The 17,369-nt window shown below is 49.9% G+C and overlaps 1 protein-coding gene across 1 annotated transcript; it reads left to right on the forward strand.

Moving 5' to 3' along the window:
- Positions 1-2,022: 2,022 nt before the first annotated feature.
- C2H1orf35 (chromosome 2 C1orf35 homolog) lies at positions 2,023-16,205 on the forward strand. The gene is made up of 9 exons (XM_048837382.2): positions 2,023-2,321; positions 4,046-4,223; positions 5,582-5,732; positions 6,327-6,372; positions 8,416-8,498; positions 9,239-9,311; positions 10,612-10,691; positions 11,392-11,532; positions 15,376-16,205. Exons 2-9 carry the CDS (start codon positions 4,130-4,132, stop codon positions 15,695-15,697), a joined length of 990 nt encoding a protein of 329 aa, XP_048693339.1. The 5' UTR covers positions 2,023-2,321; positions 4,046-4,129; the 3' UTR covers positions 15,698-16,205.
- The last annotated feature ends 1,164 nt before the right edge of the window (positions 16,206-17,369 follow it).

Consider the following 17,369-nt stretch of genomic DNA (forward strand, 5'->3'; position numbering starts at 1 on the left):
TAAGGAATAACATAACCATTCCTGCCTATGACAGGTTTCAGAGTAGCAGCCGTGTTTTTTCTCCTGCTGATAATAACTCGTCTTAACTAATTAGCCTCTCACAGTTTGTATGGTAACTTCCAACTTATCTGTATGTATGTGTATATATATATATATATCTTACTATATGTTCCATTCTATGCATCCGATGAAGTGGGCCGTAGCCCACAAAAATTTATGCTCTAATAAATTTGTTAGTTTCTAAGGTGCCACAAGTACTCCTGTTCTTATTCCTACCTATATTATACTCCTTATTTTAGCTGTTAGGAAAAGTGAGGTATATGGCATTTAAGGCTCTGACTCAGTAGGGATTAAGCACCTAATTCCCTTAGGCTCCTTTGAAAATCCCAGCCTAAGGGACATGCCTTTGACCACACTGAACCAGGAATAGAAGAGTCCTGATGCTCAGCCTCTTCTGTAAGCATTAGGCAACTCTCCCTTGGAAGAATATCAGAGAGTATGTGGAAGCTCTTTCTTAGGCTGTGTCTACACTGCATACCGCACAATGGCACAGCTGTGCTGCTGTAAGGTCTCCTGTGTAGCCGCTCTTTTCCGGCAGGAGAGAGCTCTCCTGCTAGCAAATTAAAACCACCCCCAACGAGCGGCAGTAGCTTTGTCTGCGGGAGAGCATCTCCCACCAACAAAGCACTGTCCACTCTGGGTGCTTTTCGTCAGTAAAACTTTTGTCAGTCAGGCAAGTGTTTTTTTCACACCCTTGACTGACAAAAGTTTTACCAGCAAAAGTACCGTGTAGTCATAGCCTTACTCCCCAGTCTTATAGAAACAAGTCATCTCAACTAAGTGTGCTTGAGAAGGACTGGTTAGTTCAAACGTATTACACTTCTCCATCTTGGGAAAGGCCTTCTGACCTACCGAAAGCTTCCTCACTTCGTCAATATAAACTCAATTATTTTGACCTGCCTGGCGTTTTGGAGATTTAGAACAGGTGGGGGGTTCTCCCCCTTTTGAAACCCACACAGAGTTGTTCTCATCATACTCTGACACATTTTGTATATATATAAATCTTTAAACAAAAATCCTAAATCTAAAATTTTCAAAAGTGAATTATCTTGCATATGTAACTCTCTGGTTTATTTTATAGGGTCCCATATACTATATATTTCATAGGGCCATTTATATGCACCTAGTTTATTTAATAGGGTCTCATATTGTATATCACATAGGGCCATACATATGCATCTAGTTTATTTTATAGGATCTTATATTCATACATTATATATTTCATACGGCCTTTCGTATACATCCAGTTTATTTTATAGTCTTATATATTAACATATGTTTCATAGGGCCTTTTATATGCATCTGGTTTATTTGTATAGGGTCTTATATATTCATATTTTATAGGGCCTTTCCAATTAATCTGCAAAAACCAAGGAGTGGGGTGCCACCGGACTCCGTGTTGTTTTTGTGGATACACACTTACACAGCTACCTCCTACTAATCTGGTTTATTTTATGAGGGTCTTCCATCGTAAATCAATTAATCCGTTGTGTTTTGCATTTTCTCAGAGCTTTAGGAACATCGTGTAATCCTCACAACAGCCCGGCAAAGGGGAGCGGTGGTTAATAACAACACTGACTTGTCCACGGGGGACTCAGAGCTGTCACCGCTTTGGGGCAATACCTTGCAAATGCAGGGGCTGAAACTCCCCTGGGGGTGTAAATTTACACTCAGCTCCTTACACACCCACCCACCCACCCACGCGCGGCTGCCTTTGCCCACGGAGCAGCCCCCTTGGACTCCAGAGGCACGAAGTCACTTGCGCGCGCGCGCACAGCCCCTGCAGGCTCGCGCGGCCTCCCCGCCCGGACGGGGGCAAGCGCTGTGGGCTCCCTTCTCCACCCGAAGGCGCCGACTTGCTGCCTGCGCACCCCCGCCCCTGCAGCCACTTGGTACAGCTTGCGCTCTCCTCTCCCCCCCCCCCCCCCCGCGCGCGGCTGCCCATCGCAGTGGTAGCTCCCTAGGCACGCTGGTAGCCCTGCTCCTGCTTCCCGCGAGCCGCTGCCCCGGGGGCGGGTCCGGCGCGGGGCGGACCCGCGTTCTGCCGCCTTGCCGCGGGCTGGAAGCGGCTCAGCCCCGCCCCGAGGGGGAGGCACCGGGGGTTTCCCTTTGCTTGCAGTGCCGTCGGGTATTGCAAGGGAGGGCCCCGCTGCAGGGCCCGAGGCACTGGAGGCGCGGAGCCAGGGGCCCAGCCGGGCCGGCGGAGCATGAAGTGGGCACTGAGCCTGCTCGCCTTTGAATGCTGCACGCAGCGTCTTCCGGTAATGAGGCATTGACTTGGAGCGGGGGGTGGCTTGGAGCGGGGGTTGGGATCCGGCATTAGAGCCATGTGTGGTTGGGTTTAAAATCCTGGTGAAAGGAACTCTGCTGCCTGCAGAAAGAAGGCACCAGCCTTATGAGCCCTGTCTAAAGGCCTAAGGGAGAGGATTTGGTTTGCTGCCTCATAAGGAATGTTTGCACGCGGTAGCTGGGTGTAAAAAAAAAAAAAAAAAAAAAAGGGCCGGGCGACGTCCAGGAGCTGTTATAACATCTGTCGATCCCTGTTATGGTTGATGGCTGTGCTGACAACATGCTCTGCAAAAATAAACATCCCCAAAACAGCCCCCCTCCCCTCGACCCCCGTCCTGTAGCTCGGTGTGGCTGAGAGTGCGTGAGCTTGCCGTGTTTGGGCCTAAAGCAGAGATGCAAAGAAAGTGTGCATCCGCTGAAGTGAGCTGTGGCTCACGAAAGCTTCCACTCAGATAGATTTGTTAGTCTCTAAGGTGCCACAAGTCCTCCATTTATTTTTTTGTGAATGCAGACTAACACGGCTGCTACTCTGAAAGAAAGACCTGGATATCCTGGGAAATGTAAAGGAAGGGGTAATTTAGAGCCAGGTTTCTCCACACCCTCCCCGGGGGCATGTTGCTTGGGAGGGAGACTTGGGGGCTGGTCATTGCATGGAAAGAGATGGAAAACCTAGAGGAACTCTGTGTCACAGAGGTTTGTTCCTTGTTACTGTGGGGAAAGCAGGTTGTGTTGCTTCTGTCTCCTGGGAGGCCTCTCCTGGGAGGAACTCGTGTTTCCGGGAGTCTGCAAAATAGTATGTGTGTGTGTTCGTGTTCATGGCGCAGTATAAAAATACCAATAGTTCTACATGCTAAGGTATAGGGTAGATCAAATCTCATGCTTCAGGGCACAAGCTGATTGCCATGGGGGTCAGGAAGAGCTTCTCCTCCTCATATACAACAGTGAAAAATCTGCCGGAGCACTAGGAGGGTGTTTTGCCTTCCTCTGAAGCACTGCACTGCCTCTGTCAGGATGGTGCCCTAAAGAACTGAGAGTCTCCCTTGGCGTGCAACTCCTGTGTTCTGCTAGATGTGACCTGTGTCCTCTTTTGCTCCACATGCCTTGGGATAGCCTGCAAAGGGCATGGATGGCAGAAGGAATCTGCCCCAGGACACCTATTCTTGCTCTTCTCTAGGGCTAGGACGGTGCCACCAAGTACTTTGCGTGGACAGTGGAATGGATTCAACTCAGCTTTCCACCTCTGTCTGCCACTGTAAACCTAGGGGCGGAGGAAGGCTCGCCAGTGGGAAGATCATGCTGGCAGAAAACAGCCTTAGCCTCTCCCTCCCAGCCTTAGCCAAAAAGTGGGGGTGCCCAAAGGATGCACTCTCATTTGATCCTCTGTAGAACCCCAGCCAGACGAGAGCAGGCACCTCCAGCTGAAATGCCACTGTCTGTCTCTGGGGGGGTGAATCCCCACAGAGGTATTGTGGGGGCAGGCTAACACGGGAAGCTGCCATTCACAGCACCCTGTGCCAGCTGCAGGAATTAGTGCAGATTCTAGCAGTCAGTGCCCCCCTAGGAAAATCAGTCCTTTGCCACCGTCCCATCATGGCTCGCGCGCCAGAGGGGGAAGACATGATGTGGGTCTGGCGGAAGCTGGTTGGCTGTCTGATGTGGTCTGTAACCCTCGGGATTGTCCTGCTCTGTTTATTAGATCTGGACGACTCAGGGCAGAGATCTGCGCACCTCGTGGTGATCGATTTCACTTCCAGCTCCGCAGGCTGTTTCTTCCCGCACCATGTTCGGCTCCTCCAGGGGAGGAGTGAGGGGCGGGCAGGACCAGTTCAACTGGGAGGATGTGAAGACGGATAAACAGAGGGAAAATTACCTGGGTAAGAGTTGATCTTATCATTGCATAAAGTGTCTTGTGTGAATTCAGCTCTTGTGAAAGGTGCCTGACAGGCAGCGCTGGAGGCTGATGTCCTTGGTATACTACAGGACGCACACGGCATGGGCACCATGCTTTCACCTTCCCTGCTGCCATTCCCCCGTGAGCACCGATCCCAACCTGAGAGCACCACTTCTGGAGCCAACAGGAGGATTTGGTCTCTCTGCTGAGGCTGCCGACGCAGGGGGGACCAGCTATGACAGTTATTTTATGTCATGTCCATGTGGTAACTAGGAACTGGACGCACGGGAATATTGGTGTTAATATTATAAACGTGGAGATGGTGTTGCTCTTTGCTTTATGTCCTAAGAGCTGTCATGGTGGTGGTCTTAAACACTACTGTGTTTCATTGATTTTTAAGGCCAGAAGGGACCATTCTGACCATCTAATTTGGCCTCCTATGTAACCTTACCAAGTGATTCCTGTGGGAAACCCAATTATTTGGGTTGGAATTAAAGCAGCTTGTTTCTAAAAAGATGGCCAATCTCCATTTATAGAAACAACTTGATGGAGAATTTACCACTTCCCTTAGCAAGCAACCTAGAGGTAGCTGAATTTCACTGCTGGGCAAAGTGAACCCTATTCATACAGTCAGTACTGCTGCTAAATCACTTTGGGATTTGTTGTGATATAAAAACCTGAGGTCCTGTTCACCCTGTATGTTCATTAAATGGAACTTTTGTAGGCTTTGTGGTTTGCCCTGGGGTCTGGCCACCCTCCCTCCCCAAGTTGTACATTGTGCTGTGTGCTGTTTGGCTGCCACCATGCACCCCAGAGGTGGCCGCATTTCAGTACAGCGATGCATACAGAGTTACAAAGCCCTTCTGGATCCCTGAGGATGAAAAGTGCTATAGAAATGTAAGACGTTATTGTTTGCTATTAGTGGAAGCTGAAGGCTGGGACAGATTGGCCCAAATGCTGTCTTTTCGCCTCAGAATAAATAATCAGCCCCTAGACTTATATAGGAGCCCTTGAATCACACCATGGACCTTGTCAAGAATAACGCTTAGATATTACATAGCACTTTTCACCTGTAGATCTCAAAGCACTTTACAGAGGAGTTCAGGATCAGTAGTCCCATTTTACAGATGGATAAACTGAGGAATGGATGGGGAAGTGCCTTGTCCGCAGTCACCCCCCAGGTCAGTGGAAGACCTGGGTGTCCTGACTCCCAGTGCTGTGCCCTATGTGTTGGGCCCTGCGTGATCTATCGTTAGTCCGGTTGCATTGTTTTAGAAGTGATGTTTCATACTGGCCTAACACTTTAGGTCTCTTGAAGGCTTCTCTTGTTCTAAATGGCAGGCAACTCACTGATGGCTCCAGTGGGCAGGTGGCAGAAGGGCAAAGACCTCACCTGGTATGCAAAGGGGAAGCAAGGCGACGTGCAGATCTCCCGAGAAGCCGAGCTGGCTGCAGTCCGGCTGGCCGAGCAGGAGGCCATGATGGCGGCTCTGTAAGTCTGTGGCAAGTGGGTCTAACGGGTGACCTCTCCAAGGCCTATGACATATTGAGAACCACAGTTTAAAAGACACCTTGAAGTTTGGTTCATCTGATCTGAAATCTGCAGGTACAACTGGGCAAGTCACCTCTACTTCCTCTTCCACCATTTTTCTGTTGTGGCTACCTAGCTAATAAGTTCTTTGATCTCTTACTGTGTGTGTTTGTGCAGCAATGGGGCCATGATCTTGGTTAGGGCCTCTGGGAACTGTCATAATGCAAATAATTCATCTAGTGTTGTGGGACTGTAGGCAACCAGCTCTGTCTGATATTTCTAGGATGCCCATCGCCGTGGTGTCTGAGAACCACATAAAAATGCATTTGTGAGCACCAAACAGGTTCGACTGGATAAATGTCCCAACTTCCTGAGCCCCCCTGCAGTCTTGTGGCAATAGCAACTCTGCGTCTAGTGACCTGGTGATCTTCAAACAATTCAACCGATGGAGAAGCAGTCTTGGTGTCTCGCTCCCTTTCTCCCAGCCCCTCTCCCGGAACGGGTGATTCAGCCATCGCTTGCTTTTGTAACTCATCTGGATTTTATTTCTTCCAGGGGCTACAAGAATGTGAAGAAACAGCCCACGGGCCTGAGCAAAGAGGTACGGTAGGCATCTGAGTGTGAGAGGTGGGGTCTTTGTGCGAGAGATTCAGGGGAGGGAGCGGGAAGTGGCGCTCCAGCAGGGCCACAGGCCCTCTCCATACCAAGTTATCTGGGTTTGACTCATGAGCCTACTGACATTTAATACTTTATTTTGGAGCCTGGATTCATGACTGGGGCTCTGAGAAAGTTCACTTGGTCCATAAAGCATTTCTACTGCTGCTTCCAAAATGTTCCCAGCCCTGCTGGGTCATGAAATATCAGTTCTTATTTTTAAAAAAAAAAATCACATCACTCTGATTACCATCGTGCTTCCTTGCCCAATCTAAGGGCTTGTCTACATAGTCTGGAACAGCTATTCCTGATTAACTCCCTCTATGGACACTCGTACTCTGGAAAAAGAGTGTGTTACTTTGAACAGACAAGGATTATTCCAGAATAAGAGCATCCACCTAGGGCGTTAATCAGGTATAGCTATTCAGCTTTAAATTCACACCCTACCGTAAGCCAAATTAATTTCCCTGCTATAGACAAGCCCTTAGTCTGACATGACTTAAATAGCCAGTGTCTCCTGAGCTTTAGTTGAGTTGTGCTTTGTACAAAGCTGCTTCAGTTGGGGTAGCTGGTTCTAGAGACATCCGCTGCTGGACTCAGGTCAGAACTAGGAAGTTGTTAGCAAGATGGTAACCAGAATGAGGTGATTTTTAAAGTTCTGGGTCTTGGGATCTGGCAGAGCTAAAATTGAATGGTGTACACGCCACTGGGGAGCGATTATTTGTAGCTTTATTGGTTTTGCCGGCCAGATGACACCTTAAAACTCTTTTTCTCTCCTCCCCCCCCCCCCCCCCCCCCCCCAGTCTGGCTGTCATTATTGGCACTTAAGTGAGCATACACTGCTGTGAATATACGCTGCACCGGGACTTGCTAACTTTCAAATTCTGCCTCTTTGCAACATTAATGACGAATAAGACGTAAAAAGATGGAAGTGAGGGATTCACTGGAAATGTACTAGGCAGAATTTACCTCTCTCTGTGAACTGCCCATGAATCGCTCTACTGCTATAGTGCTCAGAGGCTGTGCAATCAGGACCTTATTTATTTATAGAACAATATTGTATAATGGCCCCTACTGAGGCCAGGACTCCTCTGCAATAGGCACTGTACAAACACATGGAGAGGCAGACCCGGCCTTGAAGCACTTATAGTCTAAACTGACAAGACAGGCAGAGGATAGGAGAGGCACAGACTTGCCTGGAAGGTCAGAGGCAGAGCCAGGAATAGAACCCAGGTGTCCTGACTCCCACTCTAGTGCTGTTTCCTCCAGACCATGCTCAGTCAGCTGCTCCCTCGGATGATTGCTTGTCCCACAGCAGTTTTGTAGGCTTAGCAGAGTACCAGTGTTACACGCAGCCCCTTGGATCTCAGAGGCTTCCCCAGCTCTTTACAAGCTGTGTACAAGGTACAAACAGTAGTGTTGGAACATAACCACTTCCTGGGCTGAGAGTGACGATCGGCTGGTGCCCAACAGGGAAGGGAAAAGAGGGGGGGCTCCTACTGAAAATGCCATGGGAGGTTGAATTTCCATGTGGCACAGATAAGTCAGTGTGAGTTGCCCTTTCTGAACATACCTGATTCAACCCCACTGGGATCTGTGCCTATGGTCCCAATCATCCCACTGGCAGAATGGGGTGGATTTGCTGCACTTGTGCATTAACTTCAACGAGACCGTTTTGGTCAGCCCTGTTGCTGTCCATTACAGGATCGGGGCCTGTCTTTGCAAAGTGCATTGAGATCTGCTGCTTGAAAAGGGCCATAGAAATGGGGTGGTGATGGTGGGGCCTCATGGTTTAGTCAACTGAAAGCTTGTTCCTATTTCCATTCAGTCTGGGGACATACAGGTCACCTGAGTGCTCCACAAGGGGTGCTCCTGACTATGGAAAATACAGTATTGAATAATTCAGCGCCCCCAGTTCTTCTAATACATGGATGTGGTTAACTGGTCAGGTCCATGGACTTACTGCTCCTTCTAACCTGTTCCTTCCTAGGATCTCGCTGAGGTCTGTAAGCGTGACGGAGCAGAGCGCGATGAGAAGGATACAGACCGTGTCTTGGGGCTGGGGAGTTCCAGGTATGGGGCTATTTTCCACTAGCATAAGAATTCCAGTGCTTTTCCCTGCTCTTTAGAACCTCTGGTGGCTAAAGCAGGAAATCTGATGACCCCAAAACCACAAACGATGTGGAAAAAGGGATAAACTGCGAGGTGGCAAAATGTTCAGATGTTACGAAATTACTCAAGATGGTTAAGTCCAAAGCAGACTGTGAAAAGTTAAAGGGCTCTCCCACAACTGGGTGACTGGGCAACAAAATGGCAGATGAAATTCAGTGTTTATAAGTGCAAAGTAATACACACGAGGAAAAAATAATTCCAACTATACGTAAACATGATGGGGTCTAAATTAGCTGTTATCACTCAAGAAAGAGATCTTGGAACCATCGTGGATAGTTCTCTGCATCTGCTCAGTGCACAGCAGTAGTCAAAAAAGCTAACAGTAATAACAGTAATACTGTGCCCCGGTCTAGCGCATTCATCAGAGAGTTTTCAAAGGCCTTTCCAAACACTGATGAATCCTCATGCCCCAAGAGGAAACTGAGGCAGCACAGAAGTTAAATGACTCTCCCAAGATGACGCAGTCACTCAGTAGCCGAGCGGGGACAGATCTCAGGAATTCTTGACTGCCAGTCCCCTGCTTTAACCAGTAGTGTCATTGCTCCAAAAGTGTCATTGGCTCATCCCTCATGGTGACTAGAGAAAATCCTGCAGTACGCTCGTGTATGTGTGTGTATCTTTACTTTTTATTTTCCCCCCAGTGGTGGTGCTGGCAGAATGATGCTCTCCAAAGAGGACAAAGAGGCTGCCAAACTGGGGCTTTCTGTTTTTACTGTAAGTCTTTCCACCCTGTGCTCGTCATTCTGCATGCTAGGTGCTTTGCAGAGCATAGGAGAGGCTTGATCCCTGCTGCGTCTACACTAATTTTTACCGTCCAAGCGAAACTCCCAGAGTGTAACTTTCTGGGGTTAGTTTCACATTCCCCATTGCTCGTGCAAATTGTGAGGGCTGCATTGGGGTGTGTGTTTTGTTTTGTTTTTTTTAAGGGGTTGATCCTACTCGCATGTCTGTGTAGGTGCTGACGTGGCCCTCCTCGCTAGTATCTGAGTGCCTCCTGATCACTAGTGGATTTTATCCTGATAGCACCCCTGTGAGCTACAGAAGTATTGGCCCTGTTTTATACATGGGAGAACCGAGGCACAGAGAGTAAGTGAGTTGCCCGAGCTCTCACAGGAAGTTTGTGGCAGAGCAGGAATTGAACCCAACTGTCCTCAGCCCCTGGCCAGGGCTTTTACTAGAGACCGTCCTTTCTCCATCTGTTCACATGGATCTGGAATTTTGTCACTGATGTCATGGGAGCAGGATTTTGGGCAGGAGGGATATAGCTTTATTACCTGGATAACAGAAATAAGCCTGAATTGGCTTTCTGGGCCCCTGACCTTCTTGAACTCTGGGAGCATTTCAGACTAACTCTAAAGTTCGCAGCCAGCACCTATCTTTGTAACAGGGCAAATCCCTCGATACGGACACATCCCCCAACTTTCAGGAGAGTTTGGCTTGGGGTCAGCCCAGTTCTGTGGCTGAGAAGCGGGAGCTACAATATCAAATCCCTTTTTGTGAGCATTGGGGGTTTGCTCTTGCGGCCGAGTTGGTGTAGTAACCCTAACCGCCCCATGGGTAGATAGACGTGAGAGCTGGAGGGTAATAGATGTGGGGGGGGGAGTAGAAATGCAAGGAGAAGCTGAGGTCGTGGCTGGGAGGAGCTTGAGGGCGAGAGAGAAGATCCCTAGAGCAAGAGTCTAAGGTGGCGCCACTTTGCCCTCCTGCAGGGGGGCACTGCCGGTCAGCACCAGCTGTCGCCCCAACGCTGTCATGGCTGTGACCTAACTCGCAGGGTGTAACCTTTATGTGCAGTGGACAGCGCCACATAGCAGGGAATTGGCGTCGGAGTGAGAATGAAGGAGCTCCACGCTGCCAGCCCTGCTCCCACTTCCCCCCCCCCCCCCCAGCTACGTTGCCACCTTGTTTAATCTTGGTATTGCTCAGTAATACAGTGGGACCTGCTCTGTGTTGTTAACCATGGGCACGCTCAGCCTGACGGTCTCGTGCATCATTTTGTCTTGTGAAAATCTAGCATCAGAGAGCGGCAAACAGTCCGGAGGCCTCAGGGGCGAAGAGAAAGGTGGGCAAGGAAGAAAAGGCAGAAGAGGCATGGTAAGAGCAACCCACTTATGCTTGACGCACAGCGGGAGCTGCGGTGGGCTATCGTGAGACGCTGTTCACCCACAGCCGGGTGTCTCTGTCAATCAGATTCCCCTCTGACTGCGTCTGCACCCGCTTTCATTTCACAGAGCTCCCTGCCAGCAAAGCCTTTTGCGTGTGGACATCTGCAAAGTTGCAGCTAGCAGCTCGGATTTGTTTAATCCCAAACTAACTTCCTTCCGCGCAGAAGTGGTTTCATAAAGATGAGGCTAACCCAGTGGTTCTCAGTCTATTTACCATGGTGGGCCACACCTGCAGCTCTCTGTGTTATGTGGGCCGCATCCGCACACTATAAATGCTACCTGTATGCCCCTGAGCATGTCACACGGGCTGCAACTGGGCACTGATTGGGCCGCAAACGGCCCGCGGGTTGAGAATCACTGGGCTAACCAATCGTGTGGAAGAAACAATACCATGTGCGTGAATCAACCAGTCACACAGCTAGATTATTAGATAGCTGCAGCAGCTGGTGAGCAGCTTAGGGCTTAATCCGTTCTTGCAAAACTTTCATGGAGTGATCCACAGCAGTGAGCCACTGAGGGCAGGCACTGGGCTGAGACCTGGCAACTTGCCCCTGGTCAGCGAATGCAGCTGCGGTTTCAAAGAAGCGCTGGTGCCGTTAGCATGTCTCCCTGTTTCTTTAACCGTGCAGGCCCGAGAGCAGCAAGAAATCCAAAAAGGAGAAGAAGAAGAAAAAGAAGAAAAAACACAAGAAAGAGAAGGAAAAGGAGAAACATCACAAGAAAGAAGCAGCCACCACCACCTCCTCCCCCTCTCCAGATCATGGGGAAAGGTACCAGAGCTGCTGCTATCTTTCTCTTTCATGGCAGTGTCTAAAATCATAGAAGATTAGGGGTGGAAGAGACCTCAGGAGGTCATCCAGTCCAATCCCCTGCTCAAAGCAGGGCCAACACCAACTAAAGACCCCAGTCAGGGATCAGGACCCCATTTTGCTAGGCACTGTACAAACACAAGGGCAGTCGCAGGCTCCAAGGCCAGAAGGGACCATTAGATCTTCTTGTCTGACCTCCTGTATAACCTGTGAGTGTGTTAGATATTATAGCTCCATGAAGTGTGTTAGGTATTATAGCCCCATTTTGTAGATGGCAAAACTGAGGCACAGAGCTCCAGCTCACAGAGGAAGTTGATATTAGACCTGGGAATTGAAATCATGTCGTCCGAGTCCAGTGTTATAACACCAAGACCAACTTTCTGACGTTCTGCGTGGCTGGAGAATTTCACTCAGTTACTCCTGTATTGAGCCCCTTCCTGACCCTGGAGCTCACAAACTCAGGCTTTGACTACCCTGCACTTTCATCAATAAAACTTTTGTAGTTCAGAGGTGCAAAAAACACCCCCCCCACACACACAGCCCCCAAACAACAAAAGTTTTGCCGACGAGAAGCACCGGTGTGAACAGTTCTTTGTCGGCCGGAGTGCTCTCCTGCTGACAGAGCTATTGCCTCCCGTTGGGGGTGGATTTTGTTTGTCAGAGGGAGAGCTCTTGGCATGTAGCGACACAGCTGTGTCGCTAGAAAGTGCGTAGAAAACAAGCAGCCTGGAAAGCCTCCCTGCCGCAGCCTTTGTGTGGCAAGTGTGTCTGCTGCATTGTGCTCTCTCCTTTCCCCAGACAAGGGAGGTCAGAGTGTGTGTGTCATGGGAGTGGGGGGCGGGAGGGAAACCATTTTCTTCTTTCAGAGTAGCAGCCGCGTTAGTCTGTATCTGCAAAAAGAAAAGGAGGACTTGTGGCACCTTAGAGACTAACCAATTTATTTGAGCATGAGCTTTTGTGAGCTACAGCTCACTTCATTTTCTTCTTGTAACCTAGCTTCACAGATTGGCCGTGGGTGGAGGCGGGGAAGGGGGTGTTGCATTAGCCGTGACTGACTAAAGCTGGGGCTCGACGCACGGTAGTTGGATTTGCTCCCCGGGGTAGGACACTTGTTGTGAAGACTCTCTGACATTAGCAGCATTGGGTCAGGTAGCACCTTGATTTGTGCCACACCTGTACAATGCCGTGAGCCCACGTGTGGCAGCTGCTCCAGATGTGGCTGGACCCCACCACGTGAGAGTCTCTCTGCTAGCTCCCCGGGTAGTAAAAAGGCTCGGGGGGGGGGGGGGGGGCATTGGTGCTGTGGATTGGCATGTCGTACTGAGCCAGCCCCCCTGCCCTCTCCAGTGGGGATTGAAATGCAAACATTCAATGGAGTAACCTGCTGAGCGCTCTTCTGTTGTGGCGGGTAGGTATTTTCTGGGCCTCTTGCCAATCTCAGTGCGTCATCCTCTTCCCCAGCCCTCTGTGTAGCAGCTTTAGATTAACTTCCGTACTAGCTATGCCCCCAAACAAGCACCAGTACAAATCGTCCATCCATTAAGCGCTAAATGACTTCTCTCTCCATGCAGTCCATAGCACGCTGCTCCTTGGACCATTCGACCGAGCGTGCCACATCTCAGACTCCAGAGTCCAGGGCAGAACACCTCTTTGATTTTAATCAGTGGTGTTAGAATGGATTCTTGCTGTAGTACTATGCTACAAACCAGCCTGCATCTCTCCAGTGCTGAACTGAGAACTATGGCTACAGGATGTTGGATCAAGGATAGACAGAGACTTTGGTCTGACTGTAACTTACAGTATAATTGCGGGGTCTAGGTAGTATTTAGCTATTTGCTCATTTAAAAACAAGATCCTGCTCTTAATTTTTTTTTTTTTAAGTATTTCTCTACGCACTGTTTGAAACCTGTACCCCATATGGCAGGAGAGAAGCCACGGTTAGAACATTTTGTTTCAATATTAGTATCTTACAGAATAGTTTGTAAGATCTTTTGGTGGCAGGGATTGTCGTCTTGTTCTGCTTTTGTACAGCTCCTCACACAATGGGGTGTTGGCTCAGGACTAGGACTCGCTAGCCCAGGGGTTCTCAAACTGGGGGTCGTGAGGTTTGTCCATGTGGGGGAGAGGGTCACGAGCTGTCTGCCTCCATCCCAAAACCCGCTTCACCTCCAAGCATTTATAATAGTGTTAAATATATTTTTTTTAAAAAAGTGTTTTTAATTTATAAGGGGGGGTGGCACTCAGAGGCTTGCTGTGTGAAAGGGGTCACCAGGACAAAAGTTTGAGGCCCACTGCCTTAGCCTTCACCTCAATCCACACACACAGTATACGGGAGTCAGTGCGGATAGTTCTTAGCATAAACAAGCCTACATTCTCCTCTCGCTTGTACCAGTGTAATCCAGGAGTAACTCAGTTGAGGATCATGGCATTACCCAGGGGTAACACCTATGTGAGATCAGAACTAGGGGGTCCCAAGGGCTTTTCTCATTTGGCCCATGCTTACCTGGCGTGTGAAGGTTACATTTTAGTGCATTCACGTTTTTTTTTTGACGCATTTGCAAATACTTAACACACGAGGGCGCTGTGAGCCAAGAGCTGCTGCACTCTGTATAAGGGACATGTCCGTGGAATCCCAGAAACAAACCTACCAACCCGGCTGCTTTTCTTTCTTTTTTTTTTTTTTTTTTTAATATTCCTTCCCGTGTAGACTACAGAGTAACTGGCCATGTCCAGAGGGGACCGCCAGCAGTCTGTCTCTTCTCCCGCTGGCTCATTGGGGTCATTTAACACCCCTTACCCATGCCGTGAATGTGGTGACGTGGAGATTGTCCCTTCACCAGTGGTCTGACTCGAGCCCCCATGCTGCCTTTTTCAAAACCAGGTCACCAGGGGCACCTTGCTGGCTTGTACCAGTGGCATGGAGAGCCCTGGCCAATGTCTGGGTGAGGGAGCACGGGGTATTTCAAGGCAGTGCAGCACACCCTTCCCCAGGGGATCTGCCAGTGTAGCTAGTGGTGATGGCTTACGCTAACCCCACGTGTTAATAGCAGTAAACATCCTGGAGTATATTGCGGCAAAAGAAATGAAGTCCCAGGAATAGGCGGCCTCTCCATAGCAGCAGCTGTTAAATCTCAGCTGAGGGGCTCTGTGCTTTGTATGCAAACCATAGGGCATGCTGATGAGCATTGTGCAGATCAGGGAGATTTCCCTGGGTGTCCCCTATGCATCCAGCAGCCCTTGTGACCTACAGTTGATTACAAATGCACTGCTGTCACTCCAGCCTGGAGGCCTGGCCATGGACTGAAATGAACTGGCTTTAACAGAACAGCGAGCGTGAACAGTTTTGCAGGAGAATAACTCCCCCCTGAATGAATTTTTCTAGGGCCAGACTCTGATCTCTGTCAGAGGCGTAAATCCAGGGTTAACTGCATTGACACTGGGCATGGCAGCAGGGTTAGCTGGGTGTAACTGAAAGCAGAACCTGGCCCCTAGTTTGGAAGAACTTTGTTCTCGTTGTCCTAGAATTGGGTCCCCCGTAGCCCAGCCCCAAGACTGGGGGCGGGATCGTGCCCAAGGGAAGGGGAAGATGCAGACAGGGTAGGATTCTTCCCTGGGCTATGTTCCCCTGTGCAGAGCAGTATCTCAGCATTGCCTGCATCATCCTTTCAGCCAGGCTAGAGCATACAGGGACTGGTCCCTTATCACTTGTGTCTCTCCATTCCTGCTCCGAGGGTCTGTTCTCTTCCCCTCTCGGGGGCCGCGGGGTTTGCACCCGCAGGCTCTGACCCATCTTCTCTGTTGCAGGAGGAGGAGGGAAGCCCCACCCTCCAAGGACCATTCATCATCCTCCCGGCGGCTTGCAGACGGCTGGCGTGACAGCCATTCATCACCGGGCCCAGAGGCACAGAAGCAGCCCGGCAGGCGGCGGCACGACATGGACTCCTCCAGCAGCGAGGGCATGGGAGGGAGCCCCCCTCGCCGACATCTCCCAGCCCACAGGAATGACAGGAGTGGCAGCAGGGACCGCCACAGCCGGCACTCCCCCTCCAGGGGCAAGGGGAACGGCAGAGAGTCCCCCCCAGACCGCCGCGCCAAGCGGCGCCACGACACTGACTCAGATGACTGAGCTGCAGGGAGATCCTCAGCTGGTACAAATCAGAGCAGCTGTGAAGTCACTGGATTGAGAGTGCATTGAACTGTACCAGTTCACACCAGCTGAGGATCTGGCCCAGAGGTTGGTGGGTTTTTTTTTTTTTATGCCCTTATCTATGCTACTGATGCCCTAGCATAGATGCCTAGTGTAGACACATTTATACCAGTATATGCACTTTCTTATGCCAGTATAATTGCAGTTACACCGGTAAAGCTTTTTAGAGGAGTCTAGCCCTTAGCTTGGCCAAGGCTGCTCCACTGGCCTATTTCTCTGATTCTGCTGAGCTTGCCCTGCCCCGCTGTGTCTTGTGCCCACAAAGGGTTTAAAGCCAGGTGCACAGATCCCTCCTGTATGTCTGCAGGGGGATAACTGTATGCCGGGGAAGCGAACCTCTTGCAGAATTGAGGCCTTTGTTTGGAAATGTTTATCAGGTCGCTGTCAAGTACTTGTGTGCCCAGAGTTAGATATTTTAGAAAACCAACGTCAACTACAGAACCTCCTGTTGAACCAGAATTTTACTGAAAAGCTTGGGGAGAGAATGTAATAGAAGAGAGATCTTGTTTGGGTTTTGACTATTGCCTGAGGTGAATGTCTTCAACCCGCTGTGTTAGTGCATGAGAACCAGCAAGGTTAAAGCAGCCTGGAACATGATGTCCAACAAAAACGGACAATGGATCTAGTCCGTTTCAAGCAGAGGGTGACGTAGCAAGTAAACAGAGTGTCCCTGAAAACCAGGCAGCTGGAGATGAACAGTTTCTGCTTTAATAGCCTAAAAGACGTTGCTATCCGTGTGTGTTTTTACTGTGCTGAAGGGTTTTGTTGGTTTTTTAAATTTTTTTTTAATCTGACACTTTTTTCTTTTAAATTTCCCCTGTTTTTTTTAAATGTACTTACACAGGAAGTTTTGTAAACTCCCCCCCCCCCCCCCCCCCCCCGGAATAAAATAACTTGAAGTTTAGGAGACTTAAACTTGTATTTGGACAAACAGCTAGTAACCGTGCCGCAACTTCCCTGATTGTGAAGTGAGATCAGAATAGCTGCTATGTAGTCCTGTGGGGTTAAAGTCTCTTCTGTTTGTATATTGGCACAACTCCACTGACTTCCGAAGCCAGGCCGGTTTGCCCCTGCAGCAATTCTGCCCGTGCTCTCCAGAGCTGAGCCCAGGGGCCCTCATGCCTGCGGTAGACAGATGTCCCTGGCCCTCGATAACTTTGTTTGTGCCTGTTAGTGGGCTGGGGTTGGGATTTTCCAGGGGTGGTTGGAGCATCTGCCCCGAATGTGTAAGTTGGTCACTGTATTGCTGACACCATCATCTGCAAGGAAACCAGGGCAGGGTGGGAAATGGGCTGAGTCACGGAACCATCAGTGCAGGCGGCCTCTGGGGTGTCAGTCTAGGCAGGGAGACCAACCGTGAATACCCCTGCTGGCTGCATCATACGGGCGGGGAAAACTTGCATGGCAGCTGCCCTTGCCATGGGTGCAAATAAGGGACGTCCGGCTGCGGAGCCGTCGCTGTGGCGTGCTCTGCCACTAAAGGATAGGCAATCCTCTGAATGGAACTGATGTGGCAGCATCGGCCTGGGAGCTGCCAGGTGCAAATCTAGCTTCCAAAACCTCCTGGCCTCTGGATGGCTGCTCCCCCTGA

This window comes from Caretta caretta, chromosome 2, assembly GCF_965140235.1.
Source record: "Caretta caretta isolate rCarCar2 chromosome 2, rCarCar1.hap1, whole genome shotgun sequence".
NCBI classification, from domain to species: Eukaryota; Metazoa; Chordata; order Testudines; family Cheloniidae; genus Caretta; species Caretta caretta.